This window comes from Podarcis cretensis, assembly GCF_951804945.1.
Source record: "Podarcis cretensis genome assembly, chromosome: 8".
Classification (NCBI taxonomy): domain Eukaryota; kingdom Metazoa; phylum Chordata; class Lepidosauria; order Squamata; family Lacertidae; genus Podarcis; species Podarcis cretensis.
This window is the reverse complement of record NC_137177.1, coordinates 25602798-25617534: the sequence shown is the minus strand read 5'-3', so window position 1 is coordinate 25617534 and position 14737 is coordinate 25602798. Positions and strand designations below refer to the sequence as shown.

At 45.7% G+C, this 14737-nt stretch overlaps 1 protein-coding gene across 3 annotated transcripts; it reads left to right on the top strand.

Annotated features, from left to right (window-relative positions):
• Positions 1 to 3201: 3201 nt before the first annotated feature.
• TAF12 (TATA-box binding protein associated factor 12) lies at positions 3202 to 13450 on the top strand. 3 transcript variants are annotated; one of them, XM_079986431.1, is made up of 7 exons: positions 3202 to 3437; positions 5878 to 5962; positions 9546 to 9797; positions 10418 to 10495; positions 10766 to 10880; positions 11306 to 11394; positions 12134 to 13450. In XM_079986431.1, the coding sequence occupies exons 2-7, from the start codon at positions 5894 to 5896 to the stop codon at positions 12167 to 12169; spliced, it is 639 nt and encodes a 212-aa protein (XP_079842557.1). In that variant the 5' UTR covers positions 3202 to 3437; positions 5878 to 5893; the 3' UTR covers positions 12170 to 13450. The 3 variants fall into 3 exon arrangements, with proteins under 3 accessions (XP_079842557.1, XP_079842558.1, XP_079842559.1); XM_079986432.1 differs by lacking the exon at positions 5878 to 5962 and having other exon boundaries at positions 3212 to 3437; XM_079986433.1 differs by lacking the exon at positions 3202 to 3437 and having other exon boundaries at positions 5948 to 5966.
• Positions 13451 to 14737: the final 1287 nt, after the last annotated feature.

Here is a 14737-nt window from a genome sequence, read left to right as displayed (position 1 = left end):
TAAACGGCGTTTTCATGCGCTGCTCTGGTTCGCCAGAAGTGGCTTAGTCATGCTGGCCACATGACCCGGAAGCTGTACGCCGGCTCCCTCGGCCAATAAAGCGAGATGAGCACCGCAATCCCAGAGTCGGTCACGACTGGACCTAATGGTCAGGGGTCCCTTTACCTTTACTCTCTAACATGGCCCTTGTGACTGTGTACACCAGTAAGACTTACATCCAGGTATGCCAGGGTTCAAGACAGCAGGACATTCAGGATAGTGGTTGCTGGAAACTCTGGTGGGGGAGAATGTTCTTGTGCTTGGGTCCTGCGTACAGGGTTCCCATAAGCATTTGGTCAGCCACTGTCAGCACAGGAAACTTGACCACTGGCCTGATCCAGCCAGCTCTTCTGATGTTCATACATCAAAATACTCCTTGACATGAGCTGTGATATCATGGTACCCTTGGGCCAAAACAGGCATATAACACTGACAAAAAATGATGGCAAAACAAGGATTCTCTTTGTTAAGAACCAAAGGGCCTAGGCTTTTGGCAAGGGGGCCACAAAACAAGTCCACAGTTTAGAGAGCAGCCACAAAAAATATCCTCTCACAACTGGGCCTATAACTCTCGTGACTCACCACACAAGGCAACAGCAGACAAACCTCTTAGTTTGAGATGCAGGCTGGAGAGCATGCCTTTCAGGGACTGGGAAGCTGTGCCCTCCACTATCACTGTTGGTCAAGGGCCAAGACGTGAGCCAAGGCATGTGGTGGAATAGCAAGTGTTTGACAAGGGATGAAGGTGGCGCTGCGGTCTAAACTACTGAGCTTCTTGGGCTTGCCGATGGAAAGGTCGGCAGTTCCTCCCGTTGCTCTGTCCCAGTTCCTGCCAACTTAGCAGTTCAAAAGCATAACAGTGCAAGTAGATAAATAGGTACTGCTGCAGTGGGAAGGTAAACGGCATTTCCATGTGCTCTGGCTTCTGTCATGGTGTCCCGTTGTGCCAGAAGCGGTTTAGTCATGATGGCCACCTGACCCAGAAAGCTGCATGTGGACAAACACCAGCTCCCTTGGCCTGAAAGCGACATATTGAGTGACATAATTTATTATGGGAGGGGACTGTTACAAACTGGACCCACCCTCCACTTAACCAGGCTCCTGTGTCTTTAATAGGGTTGCTTCGTTATCTAAAACAACCAGTTCATTATCAGGGAACAGCACACTGTATATCTGTTGGAGAAACCCTAATCTCACTTACAGATAGGTAGCCGTGTTGGTCTGCCATAGTCAAAACAAAAAAAATTCCTTCCAGTAGCACCTTAAAGACCAACTAAGTTAGTTCTTGGTATGAGCTTTCGTGTGCATGCACACTTCAGATACACTGTAACCTCCAATTTTCACTCTTCTTTCATTTCAACCACATTAAATTGGGGAGCCAGAACAAGCGATTACCAGCTGCCCCGAGCACAAAAATTATGCTTCCGAAATCTCTTGATAGCGATTCCGCACAGAAAGAGGCAAAGCCACAGCCGCCCCTCCCCATGTGCCACTCACAGCAGAAGCCCTTTTTAACAAGACTTTAGGCTCACACCTTGCCCAGCTGCCCGAGACGCCTCTTGAAGTCACAGCGAATAAAATTGCACCGCTGTAATATTTGGGAAGGGCATAATGCCACAGCGGCTTCAGGTTCCCTTTGATCCCCACCGGCCTCTTCCGCTCGCTATCCAGCGGTATTTCTGTAGAAGTTATCGATACCCGCGTTTCAACACATATGCAAATAATGGCAGTGCATTCTGGGTACCTTTCCGAACCCTGTATTTCAGCGGCCGCAAACAAGATTCACCCTTAAGAGCTATTAAGAGGGAGTGAAAAATCTTACCCCTACCGGTGCAAAGGGAAATCGCAGCACTTTTGCAATGCGGGTGCTCGCATGTTTGCTGGGGGTGTAGTTGCAAACTATGTGGCGATGGGGCTTACTCCCAAGTAAGTGCGTCTGCTAGGATCGCGACGTTAATTCTTGCAAAGCTGCAAAGAGAGATCTACAACCCAGCGGAGGTTTGCCTGAGTTGGGATGCATACAGCGGGTGCACAGACGGTTGTCGGTCGGCTGGGCGAGAGGCTGCTATTACCATGGATGCCACTGCTAAGGCAGGCTAAAATCCGGACCCTCGCAAGAACCATAGCAAACCCCTGAGCTCCACTGCAATTACTTTCCAGACTCATTGTACTCTATTACCTACATTGAAAGACCTACATTGGCTCCCAGTACGTTTCCGAGCACAATTCAAAGTGTTGGTGCTCACCTTTAAAGCCCTAAACTGCCTCGTCCCAGTATATCTGAAGGAGTGTCTCCACCCCCATCGTTCTGCCTGGACAGTGAGGTCCAGCGCTGAGGGCCTTCTGGCGGTTCCCTTACTGCGAGAAGCCAAGTTACAGGGAACCAGGCAGAGGGCCTTCTTGGTAGTGGCACCCGCCCTGTGGAACACCCTCCCACCAGATGTCAAAGAGAACAACAACTACCAGACTTTTAGAAGACATCTGAAGGCACCCCGGTTTAGGGAAGCTTTCAGTGTTTGATGCATTACTGTATTTTAATATTTTGTTGGAAGCCAGCCAGATGGGCGGGGTATAAATAATATATTATTATTAGTAGTATTACACCTTTACCATCCTCTTTTCAAAGCACTCAGGGTTGCTTATACAGTTATTTCTTCTGTGCTTAAAAAAAAAAAATGATCTACACGACAACCCTGTGAAGTAGGCTAGGCAGCACTGGGATTCGAACTCGCGTTTCCCAATCACACTTGCTCAAGACGATCCTTTTGCACGAATGACGCTCACACTTCACCTTACCTACGGCCAACCTGATACCGGTGCAAAAGCCCGCGCGCATCTGCTTCCTTCCAATCACAAGAAAGAAAGCGCAGCACCGCCACGCGCTCTCGGATCGGGAACCGAGAAGGTGCCGCGGCCACCTATTCAAACGCCTACATATAAACGCGTTTCTTTTTCCCACCCTTCCCTCCATAAGGTCCCAGCCGCAGTGCGCCTGCGCACTGCGGGGCTAAACCAGAGAGACGATTTGACAGCGGGCGCGAGGGCGCGCGCAGACCTTATTTCCCCACAAACAAGAAAGAGCGGGGGCGAGGGAGTCTCGGAACGCCAGGAGCTTCGGCGCATGTGCAGACGAGACCAAGCGGCCCAACCTTAAAAAGGGACGACGGAGGCGCTTGCCGATTGGTTGCCGCTGTGTGGGCCAAGCGTCTTTCCTGGAGCGGCTCGTGGGGTCGTGACCCCGGAAGTGCTGTGTCGCGGCGCCCCAGTGAGGGAGGAAAGGCGGCAATCGGTCGGAAGCGTCGAGCGGCTCGCAGGGGGGAGATGGCCGGGTAGGCGGCCGAGACGCCGGTGAGCGGAGCGGGAGCCCCGGTTCGAGCCGCGGCGGCTCCCCGCTGAAAGTAAGGCAGACCTCTGGACTCCGAGGGGCCTCCGGGGGAGGGGGCTGCCTCCGGGGCGCGCGAAGCGGCCAAAATCCGCGTCCCGATTCCTCCCTTTTCCTTTCCCCTGACGGCAGGCCTCCCGACGCTTGACACGGTCTACTTTAATTCATCGTGCGTTTTAAAACACTTTCCTCGTCGTGTATGTGTACAGTACAGTGGTACCTCGGGTCACATGGTTCAGGTTACATACGCTTCAGGTTACAGACTCCGCTAACCCAGAAATAGTACCTCAGGTTAAGAACTTGGCTTCAGGATGAGAACAGAAATCGTGCAGCGGCTACGCAGCGTCAACGGGAGGCCCCATTAGCTAAAGTGGTACCTCAGGTTAAGAACAGTTTCAGGTTAAGAACGGACCTCCGGAACTTAAGTACTTAACCCAAGGTATACACGCGCTTATTTCGTCCGTCTGTTTTCACTCAGGACATTTTAAGGTGGCCAGCAAAACGTGAGCGCTCGCCACATTCATATATATATATATATATATATATATACACACGCGCTGAGGGCGAGATTATACACGGTAATATAATAAGATGCAGCAACAAATCGATGTCATCAAAGCAAAGCAATGGTGGCTGGTACCAAATGACACTAGCCGAGAAGAGTGGCATCAGATTTCATGCTTATTTCTTTCTTTTTAATAAGCCTCTGGAGAAACAGAAATGTCTTCCCGAGTGATGGGAAGTTGAGCCAGGCAATTGGCAGTGGCGGGAGCCCTGCTTAAAGTGAGGCATGGCTGCAGTTTAGGAAACCTCCGGATTGGGGGCGGGGAAGAGGCTTTGGGGATGTCAATGTGGTGCAGCCTAGTTTCTGTCCCTGTATACATTCATGTGGCATTGGAAACAAGATGCTGCTTCTTCCCCCCCCAAAACCAGGGTAAGAGGGTTTAACCATGAAGAATGAAAACTCCTAACAACATAGACTAAAATAAATCAGTAGGAATTTATTCTGCCAAAAGCTTAAATTATGCAAGTTCCACAACATAGAGACTGTTGGAGTGTGTGCTCCCAGGTCGCTGATTACAATTGAATTTTAAAGCACAAACATAAGATTGGAAAACAATGCTGTAGAAAGGAGTGGGCAGACTTTAGGCTTGTGGAATCTAATTTGTTTTACACTGGTACCCTAAGATCCAGCAACCAGAGAAAAGTGCAAAAGCCTTATAATTTTTTTAGTACCAAAACAGACATGAGCTCATGGTCACTCCACACAAAAATCTTCTCTGGATCCTCTCCCCCTCCATTATTTCAGAAGTATGATTTACAGGAGGAATTATTTTTGTTGTCATTGTTAAGCAACTGTGTCAGAGATATCTTTGCTGATCTACATCAAATGACTCTTGACAACTACCAGTAGATTGTGATCTACAGTATTTTCTGCCCACCACCGCCATAGAATCTGCAGTGCCCTTAAAAAAGCAACATATTTCTTACTTCTCCCCCTCCCCACCATCATGGCTATGCTCTCCTTTTGCAGTTTTCTGGAGAACACACCTGCTCTTATTCTTTGTCAGGACTGGGGAACCTATTGCCCTTGAAATGCTGCTGGCCTTCCTGATGGTAGTTGGAGTCTAATAACATCTGGAAGGCCACAGGTTGCCCAGCTCTGTTCCGTTATTCTTCCTTTACTGTATTGTAATAGCAGTAATAATGCTTATAGCATTTTGAATAATTTAATTTGTTTGTTTCATTTAACAGCATAACTTTCTTCTCCCCCCCTTTTTTTTTTTTTGCTATGAGGTTCTCAAACATTTTACAATGCAAATTTAATTTCTTAAGCACTGCATCCATACTTTCCCTCTCTCAGTATCCTAATCCTCACTTTGGGACATAAAGTTCATCTTTCCCCAGCATCTTATAAGCCTGTGTTCCCTTACATTTTGTAATCACTTAAAGAAAACAAATGCCATCATCCAAGCACTTCATCTACAAGATTTCACTATTTTTTCTGAGGTTTTGTAAAGAAGGCCAGCATATCAGATTTGAAATTGGGGAAGGTAAAGCTGAGAGAATAGTGGTTTACCACCTACAAAGTCTGTAACTGATGTGATTTTTCCATTTCACAGCCAACAATCCTAACTACTATGCTTAATTATAAACAAATGTATTGGTCACTGAGCTTTTGCACCAGTGCTGTGATACATCCAGCCATTGCAGATTAATGCACCTGTACCATGTAAGGCCTGGGTGGAGAGGATGTTCTCTTGAGGAAAGTCTATGCAATGACAATATCCTATTTATATATATGTTAGATTGCCTACACAGATACATTTTAACCAGCAGAGAGAGAGAGAGAGAGAGAGATGTGATAGCTTGTAAAATGCTCTGGGGGAATTGTATAAGCATTTGCAACAGGGGAAGAATGGCTGTATAGGTTAACCCTTACTGTTTACTTGCAGGAGCTTTTTGGGGGAAATGGCCTCTCCATTCAATGGTCCCACAGCAGTTTCTGATGTAATTAAAGATCTAGACACTCAGATAGCTGTAAGTAAGTTGGCTTGAACTCACCAGGACATGGCATGCTGGCATCATGGTGAGAAGCTGCAGGTGGGCTTGTGGCTTTTCAGTTTTGCTTGTGTGCCAGAACTGAAATGTGCAAGAGTTTATTGTCCTTTTCCACTCAGATTTGAAAATGCTTTGTAGGAAATGATCCTGTCTTGTGTGCTTGGTTAGTGAATATGGTCTCCCAGAAGATGACAAAAACTAGTAGAACTGAGTGCTGGAATCTCTCTCCAGCATCATTGCTGTATCGCTTCCTGATAAAGAAGTAATCAATCTCCCTGTTGACTTGCACGTTATTCCTGCCAGCGTTACTCCTCTCTATAGAGATGCATAGGAATGTGGAACATTTTACAGGTGGCCCCTACTCAGAGGAATGTTATGATGATCACTAGTTGGAACCTACAGACTGTCTTCAAGAAAAGCCTCACATAGAGCACATTACAATACAAGCGGGAGGTCCCTACAGCATGGACAACAGAGGCCAGGAATAGCTGCAGCTGGCAAACCAGCCTGAGCTGAGCATAAGCACTCTTGACCACAAAATCCACTTAAGAGTCCAATGACAAGTTGGAATCCTGATTCCAATGGAGTGCAGAGATAGAGCTGCATGCCATCAGCTGATGGCACCATACTCCAAATCCCTAGATGAGAGCTCCCAGTGGTTTCAAATAGATGTTAAAGAGCATAGGAGATAGACTAGACCCTTGTGGGACCCCATAGTTCAAAAGGTGCCAAACAATGATATCCTACTACTGTTTTTTTTTTTTTTTTTTTGTAGCTCCCCTGTAGGTAGGAACTAAACTAGTGTGACATAGTACCTCCAACTCCCCCCCCCCCCGCCCCAAATCATTCCAAAAGAACACCATTCTCATCGGTGCCAGAAGCTGCTGAGAGGTCAAGGAGAACCAACAGGGTCACATTTCCCCTGTCTCTCTCCTGATAGAGGTAATCAATCAGTGCAACCAAGTCCATTTCAGTGCCAAAACCAGGCTGGAATGGATCTTGGGCTGAAAAAGGTTCCCCACTGCTGCAGAAGGAGATTCAAGAAGTAAAGCAATGCAGTGCCAGGTATCAGAAAAGAGCACAGTGGATTTGTCGAGAAGAGGCAGCAGAATGAAAAGAACAGGAAGGAATGTAGAAAGACTGGCTAAAATAGGAGAGAGCAAGAGTTGGGAGTCTTGAAAGTAAGGATAGAAAGCAAAGGTTGCATCCATTGCTGAGATGATAGGAGAACTGCCTTCAGTTTAAAAGTTGAATTCTCCCATACTTTGAAGGGACTTTATATGCATCTGCCAGCTGCTTGAAGAGGAAACAACTGCTAAGTATATCTACCATGTGTGCAGAAATGTGTGGAGCCGTGCTTGCTGGGGCTGATGGGAGTTGTAGTTCAGGAACTTCGACAACAGTGCCATTTTCTATGACAGAGTAACAATATCTAGCATAAACAAAAGTGGAATGAGCGGTCATGGCTTCATGGGCCTGCCAACATGCAAACAAAGCCCTGGCTGTTGCAGTTACTAATCTATAAAGGTGTGAATCTGCTAGTGGTTAACTTTACAGCCTATGAGCTCCTGAAGTTCATCTGGCACTGAGCCTTGCCATTCCCAGGCATATATCCTTTTCCTCTCTCTGGGCAGGCTATTTTTATCGGCAAACCATTGGTAGCACAAGGTTAAGGATTTGTTCTGGGTGAAGCTTAAAAAAACCCCCAACAACTTATATTTACATTGCCTTTCAACCTTTATTGTTTTGAATAAGGTAGAATGAAGCATTTCAATTGCAGCCTTCTTAATAATTCTTGTGTGGATTAATACTAACAGAGAACTTGCTCTTTAAAATAATAATGAAGCGTGGTTTCCGCTTCCTTCATATTGACTTCCTTGCATCTTGGGTAGTCCGTGTTCAGCATGGTTTGTGTTTTGATGTGACGTTGGCGTCATTGTTGGATTATAATTTTAAGCAAAATGCATAAGAATTAAAATAACTGCATGTGGTAAAATTGCATGCTAATCACCTGTATATTAAGGTTCAAGAAAATGCCATTTCTGATTCTTGAGAAGTTGGTAATGTTTACCTTTTTAAAATATTTTCTGCAGCTGTGTTGATTGGTAACAAGCTGCTGCTGAGTGATCTGAACTGAACACACAAGCCAATAGCATAGACTGGATGTTGAGAGATTCTGAAGAGACTCCTTGAAATTCGATGTTGCATCTTGAATGTTTTGGAATGATCAGAAAACACATTTTGGTTGGAATTCAGGCTAAGTTAGCTAAAGTTAGTTCCAAGTGGAATCAATGGGATAAATTAGTCATGGCTTAAATAAGTACAGTACTTCTAACTTATCCTGGACGAAGCCCTTTGTCTTTTTTTTTTTTTTTTTTTTTTTTGGAGAGAACCAAAGAGAAGAAACATTCCCAGAGAAATGCTGCCACTGAACTGTAGCCCTAAGGCATCTTTGCCACTGGTGGGTTTAAGAAATTGGATATTGAAGGTTAATAGGTGGAACCGTGGATTGACAAACATGGTCCATTTCCATAATGTAGTCCGTAACAGAAGTATAAACATAACACATTAACACATCCCAATTTGTATTATTTGAGGGAAATGTCAAGCTCTAGGAAGCTAAAGATCAGGTTTGTGAGGGCAATCTGTCTGCGACATCTGTCACCCCATTGATTGCCAGAGTTGATTCGGCTGATCTGGCTGGCTAGGCGGGTGTCCCCTTCCTCCCTCACCGCTCCATGTGCGTCCCTCCCGAAGCTGCGCGCTCAGTGGAAGAGGACAACCATCCCAGATAGAAGGAGTGTACTGTTCTTTGGTCAAGGGTGTACGATAGCTGCGCTCCCCTGTTAGAACCTCCAGACAAGCATACTTTAGTTAGACTACGGGCTTTCATCTATAGCTGGCTATAAGAGGAGCAGTTTTCCCTTTAGCACTTTTGTCTAAGAACTATCAAAACGATGGGTGTGGAGGATTCTTATGCATAATCAAAAGTTGTCCAAGAACTACAAATGCATATCTCCGGACACCAGTGGTCAGCAAGTGCCTCATAGTTGCTTTCTGGGCAATCTAGGAGCAGGGAGGGAAGTTCTTATTACCATGGCTGTCAGATCCAAGTGTCTGGGGAAGTGCTTCTGACACCCACAAACACAGTCTCTGCTCTGATTTCCACATTGTGATCTGATACTGGGTTTGCATTAAAGCTCTCACAGAACGCAGGCCTTGAAAGCTTTCCATGAGGTGGCATTATGGTGACCAGTGCTTTTTCCCTTTAAAAATGTTTAGGGGTACTCTCATTTTCCTACTCAGATTGAAATACTTCCCCTCAATTAGGCCAAACTTAGATTCACAAAATGTTTAGGGGTATCCGTACCCCCAGAAAAAAAGCACTGATGGTGACATAGTCAAGGTGCTTTTCCAGCCACTTCAGAAAACTTTTTCTTTCAAAGGCTTTTCATATCTGAGTTCCAGACTGCTGGGAATGGTTCTAAAATAGGTAACTTGTTAAATCGCCTCCGTCTTCTCTTCCTCCTCATTTTAACCCTGGGATTTGTGTTTTCTTCAGCTGATTGGTTTGGGCCCACACAATCCCAAGAAGAAGCAAGATCTGGACAAGCTCTATGATCTGAAGGCTAAAGCTCAGCAGATTATGAACCAGTTTGGCCCATCTACCTTGATCAATTTGTCCAACTTCTCCTCAATCAAGCCAGAACCAGCCAGCACCCCTCCACATAGCTCCATGGCAAACAATACCACTGTGGCGAAGATGCCAGGGACCCCTAGCAGTGGCGGGCGCCTCAGTCCTGAAAGCAACCAGGTAATGGCTTTTGCAATACTGGGAAAGTGAGTGGGGTAAGGTGAGGTTGAAAAATAATATTGGTTGGCTGCTTCTGGCCGTGCCCAAGAGTTGCCAAAATCTCCCTGTTCCATCTTGTGACTTGAAATGAATAAAAGCATGAGTCTTAGATTCAGAACCATGTGCTGTATGTGGGACTAAACTTGAGGTTGGTCCAGAAGCTGCAGCTAGTGCAAAATGTGGCAACTTGACTGCTCACTAAAGCAGGACATCGCCAATATGTTACCCTGCTGTTGAAATAATTGCACTGGCTGCCAGTTAGCTGCCAGGCTAAGTTCAAGGTGGTGCTGGTTCCAGTGTATATAGGTCTATTCAGCTTGGGGCCAGGATACCTGAAGATAACCTCACTCCTTATGCCCAGTCCATGTCTATGTTCTGCAGGTGAGGCCCTCCTGCTGATACCATCTTACCAGAAGGTCCATTGCACACAATGAAGGAATTGGTCCTTGAGTGTTGTAGCACCTGCCTTTTGGAATTCCCTCCCCGTGAATATTAGATGGGCATCATCTCCTTTGTCTTTTTGGTGCCCATTGACTTGGATGAACTGTACTAATGTTGGTGATCTCTTTCCCCTGCCCCAGATATTAACTAAGAAGAAACTACAGGATCTTGTCAGAGAGGTGGATCCAAATGAACAACTGGATGAAGATGTGGAGGAGGTAGGCTTTTGGGGGGAAATGAACTGAATGAATCCCTAGTCGTGAATAATCTCAGACCCCTTGGTACTTGCCTGAGCTCATCCTTAGTTGAACAGTGCCACTGGTTCAGTTAGGAAACAAAGTGGTTTTCCTTGATGTAAAGTCACTGGGGATGGTGATTACTTGTTGGAAGAATGTGAAGCTTCAGAAGTTAAATATAGTTTCACGCATTGTTATATCTCATGCCGAAACCCATCACTAATGTGCTTGGTGCTTCACTGTTTTTGACAGATGCTGCTGCAGATTGCTGATGACTTCATTGAAAGCGTTGTGACAGCTGCCTGCCAGCTTGCACGACATCGCAAGTCCAACACTTTGGAAGTGAAAGATGTCCAGTTGCATCTTGGTGAGTGCCAGTGCATGAGTTGTTTGTTTCATGAAGGCTACTATAGGTGGCTCTATGTGCCTACTCTCCCCGTGTAGTGAGCCTTTCATGTATAACAGTTCACCAGGCCAGTCAGGCCACTGCAGTCTTCTTCCATGTGTTAGGGTGTGCAGAAAATAGCCTGTCGTGAACCCCTGCACACAAGGGAATTGCTGTCACATGCAATTCAGAAGTGTCCCCTTGAAATTTGTCCTAACCAGATAAACCCCTAAAATAAAGAGAAACAGAACTCCTGCCAAAACAGGATTATTTTTTTCATTTCTCATTTTGTTCTAGTTCTTAGAAACCAGACAATGATTTCTGCTTACATGATTGAATTGATAAATATTTCTCCTTAACTCTTGTTTCCTCTACCTCTTTTTCTCATGCCCTGTTCTTTGATGTAGAGCGGCAGTGGAATATGTGGATCCCAGGTTTTGGTTCTGAAGAAATCAGGCCATATAAAAAAGCCTGCACTACAGAAGCTCACAAACAGGTAAGGAGGGTGTTCCATCCAGAATCTGGAGGTAAATGGCATCAGGTAAACCAAACATGTCAGCAAGGGGAGAGAAAACACCAGGTGTTTATACTGTACTTTCTAATGTCCACATTCCCTTTCTGCGTGTGTGTGTATGAGAGAGAGAGAGAGCGCGCAATATAAATACTTAAGAACATCACTCCTTCCGTGCCATGCCTTTGGGTCAAATGCATTTCCATCTCTTAACTTAGAAACAAAACAGACAAACTAGCAGGGGGCCTGATCTGAGTCAGGACTGCAGCATGTCAGGCACAGGCTCACCTTTTCCCTGCACAGTTCCTGACTGAGATGGGTCCCCTCCCTACTAAAGCTGCTGTTTGTCCTCAAAGGAAACAAAATACGTGCACCTCTATATTTTTCATCCTGTAGGAGTAATAAAAACTAGAGTATGCAGAGCAATGTTCATTAGGAAAAGGGAAGAATCAAACCTCCCTGCACTGTGGTCACAATTCAGATTGAGGACCCTCCAACAGCTGCGGTTTTTTTAATCTAAAAAAACTGATACGGAAATGCAGCCATACCTCATTTTGACTCTTAAGTGGACTAGTTATGTGATTGAGGTATTTGGATACTATGGTGGCCAGGTGAGTGGAAATAGTTTTCTGGGCCCAAAAGAATCTACCTTCCACTGAAACTTGCTGGTGCTCCATTTCCCTGATTTTCACTGTTCTTTTTCTCCCTCTCTCTCTCTTTTCAGAGGATGGCGCTGATCCGCAAAACAACAAAGAAATAATGCTTGGGAATGGCAGGGAGATTAAAATGGCTCTTCTGGGCGGGAAATCCGCCTCAAGCTTGTGGAGTACCCATGACGTCATCCGTGGGATTCTTTTTTAAGGCTTTGCAGAGAAGCGTACCTTTTAACTGTGCAGCAATATCTGACTTTGAGGGGAGACCTGCCAAAAGTCGATAGGCCCTGCCTCTTCCCCCCACCCCTACTCCACAATATATTTCCCCAAGAGAACACAATGTATCTTGAAACACTCAGACTTTATTTTCTGCCTTCAGAGTGATTTATGGTGTAAGTGGTTGTCCAACGGACAGAATATTTTGGTATTTTGGGGAACAGTATTAGAAACAGCTATAGATGTTGTTGTTTTTTTCATTTCCCTCTTACTCTTTGTAATGTTGCTGTTTATAGATATTTGGATTTGTTTTATCAGCAAAGACATTATGACTCTAAAACTAGGTTGCAGTACTGGCACGGGTTGCGAAAAAGCAAAGGGCATCAGGGCAAGAGCCAGCGAAAGGGCTGTTCATTATAGGTTGTTCAACGCAAACATCTCTTTTTCCTCTTTTAAATTCCAATATGGTCCTTATTGCAAGTCCCTTTAACTCTTAAGGATGCAATGGACATCCACTGCATAGCAAAATATCTGTGAAGTTCTGTGCGGATGGTGGTTCTGTTGGAAAGTGTTGGTGCAGTTCCCAACACAGAGAGATGATGATGATGATGATTATTATTGTTATTATTATTTTTAAACTGGCAGCATCTGTCTTGTGAAGAGAACAGTCCTCAGTATCCACAGCCCAGATATCAATCTGTGCTCATAGAACAATTGGTTTGCCTCCTGTCTCTTCTGTTACCGGGAGAAAAATATAATTGAGAATACTTTGCTTTCATTGAGTGTTCCAATACCAAAAGCACAACTCAGGCTGAAAATCAAAATTGGTGCAAAACTGTTGCCTCAGACTTTCATGGATTATGAATGGTGGGGGGTTTTTTTGCTGCTTCTGAAGCTCCTCACTTGCTGAAAAACTGCCCTCCTTCCTCACTTCCTCTTTGATAGGTTGAGCTGTAGCAACAGAAGTGTTGCACTGCCTGTGTTCTGAATGAACAAGCCACCTCTGACCACACAACCTACACTTTGTGTTCTCTCTCTCTGTGCGTAACAGGTTTTCATTAAGCCATCCAGCAGTGGCTATAGAAGCTTTCCCTTTTTATGTTCCCTGTTTTTCAAGATTTCTCATGCACTTTGCCCCAGGTAGCATGCAATTTAGTGCTTTCCATTAAAAGGGGGGGAAAATGGCATCAGTTCATAAAACCACAATGCTTGCCTTTGTAGCATGAGCCATTAGGGATATTCCAGCGTGTCATTTGTTCTTTTAAACTCTTGTTCTAAAAGAGTAAATCTCCATTTGTGAAAACAATCCATCCTTTTGTTTCGCCATGGGATTAGCAGCCAAATGGAATCCAACTGAGGCATATGTCTAAATAATCCAAAATGAATTCTGAAATTGCACCATGGAGGCAGAGGGGGGTGGGGAGGGGGAAGAACCTTTGCTGCAGTTATTTTATGTATTGCATCACTTGAAAGCATCTTCGCCATTAAACAACCAATGACAAGGGCATGTTTATTTATTGTCATCCCCATCCATGATCAGGGACGACGGGACTTGGAAGTCGAAAGACATTGCGGTATTGCGGTGTGGAGGACTCCCTGGTCCTGAATAGGGTAACTGTGCCCCTGAAGGACCAGGTGCGCAGCCTGGGAGTCATTTTGGACTCACAGCTGTCCATGGAGGCGCAGGTCAATTCTGTATCCAGGGCAGCTGTCTACCAACTCCACCTGGTACGCAGGCTGAGACCCTACCTGCCTGCGGACTGTCTCGCCAGAGTGGTGCATGCTCTAGTTATCTCCCGCTTGGACTACTGCAATGCGCTCTACGTGGGGCTACCTTTGAAGGTGACTCGGAAACTACAACTAATCCAGAATGCGGCAGCTAGACTGGTGACTGGGGGCGGCCGCCGAGACCACATAACACCGGTCTTGAAAGACCTACATTGGCTCCCAGTACGTTTCCGAGCACAATTCAAAGTGCTGGTGTTGACCTTTAAAGCCCTAAACGGCCTCGGCCCAGTATACCTGAAGGAGCGTCTCCACCTCCCATCGTTCTGCCCGGACGCTGAGGTCCAATGCCGAGGGCCTTCTGGCGGTTCCCTCATTGCGAGAAGCAAAGCTACAGGGGACCAGGCAGAGGGCCTTCTCGGTCGTGGTGCCTGCCCTGTGGAACGCCCTCCCATCAGATGTCAAAGCAATAAATAACTACCTGACATTCAGAAGACATCTTAAGGCAGCCCTGTTCAGGGAAGTTTTTAATCTGTGATATTTTAGTGTATTTTTGGTTTTTATGGAAGCCGCCCAGAGTGGCTGGGGAGACCCAGTCAGATGGGCGGGGTACAAATAATAAATTATTATTATTATTATTATTATTGCCTCAGTAAACCTTTCCCCTTCAAGAAATCAGTACATCCTGACCCTCCAGTGTGGTGTAGTGGTTAAGAGCGGTAGTCTCGTAATCT

What these genes read in the sequence shown, in the direction of transcription:
- TAF12 (XM_079986431.1), top strand. Translation starts at nt 5,894, where the DNA reads ATGGCCTCTCCATTCAATGGTCCCACAGCAGTTTCTGATGTAATTAAA. An exon ending in ATCTAGACACTCAGATAGCT is followed by an intron (nt 5,963 to 9,545) that starts GTAAGTAAGTTG and finishes TGTTTTCTTCAG; the next exon opens with CTGATTGGTTTGGGCCCACA. An exon ending in TGGATGAAGATGTGGAGGAG is followed by an intron (nt 10,496 to 10,765) that starts GTAGGCTTTTGG and finishes TGTTTTTGACAG; the next exon opens with ATGCTGCTGCAGATTGCTGA.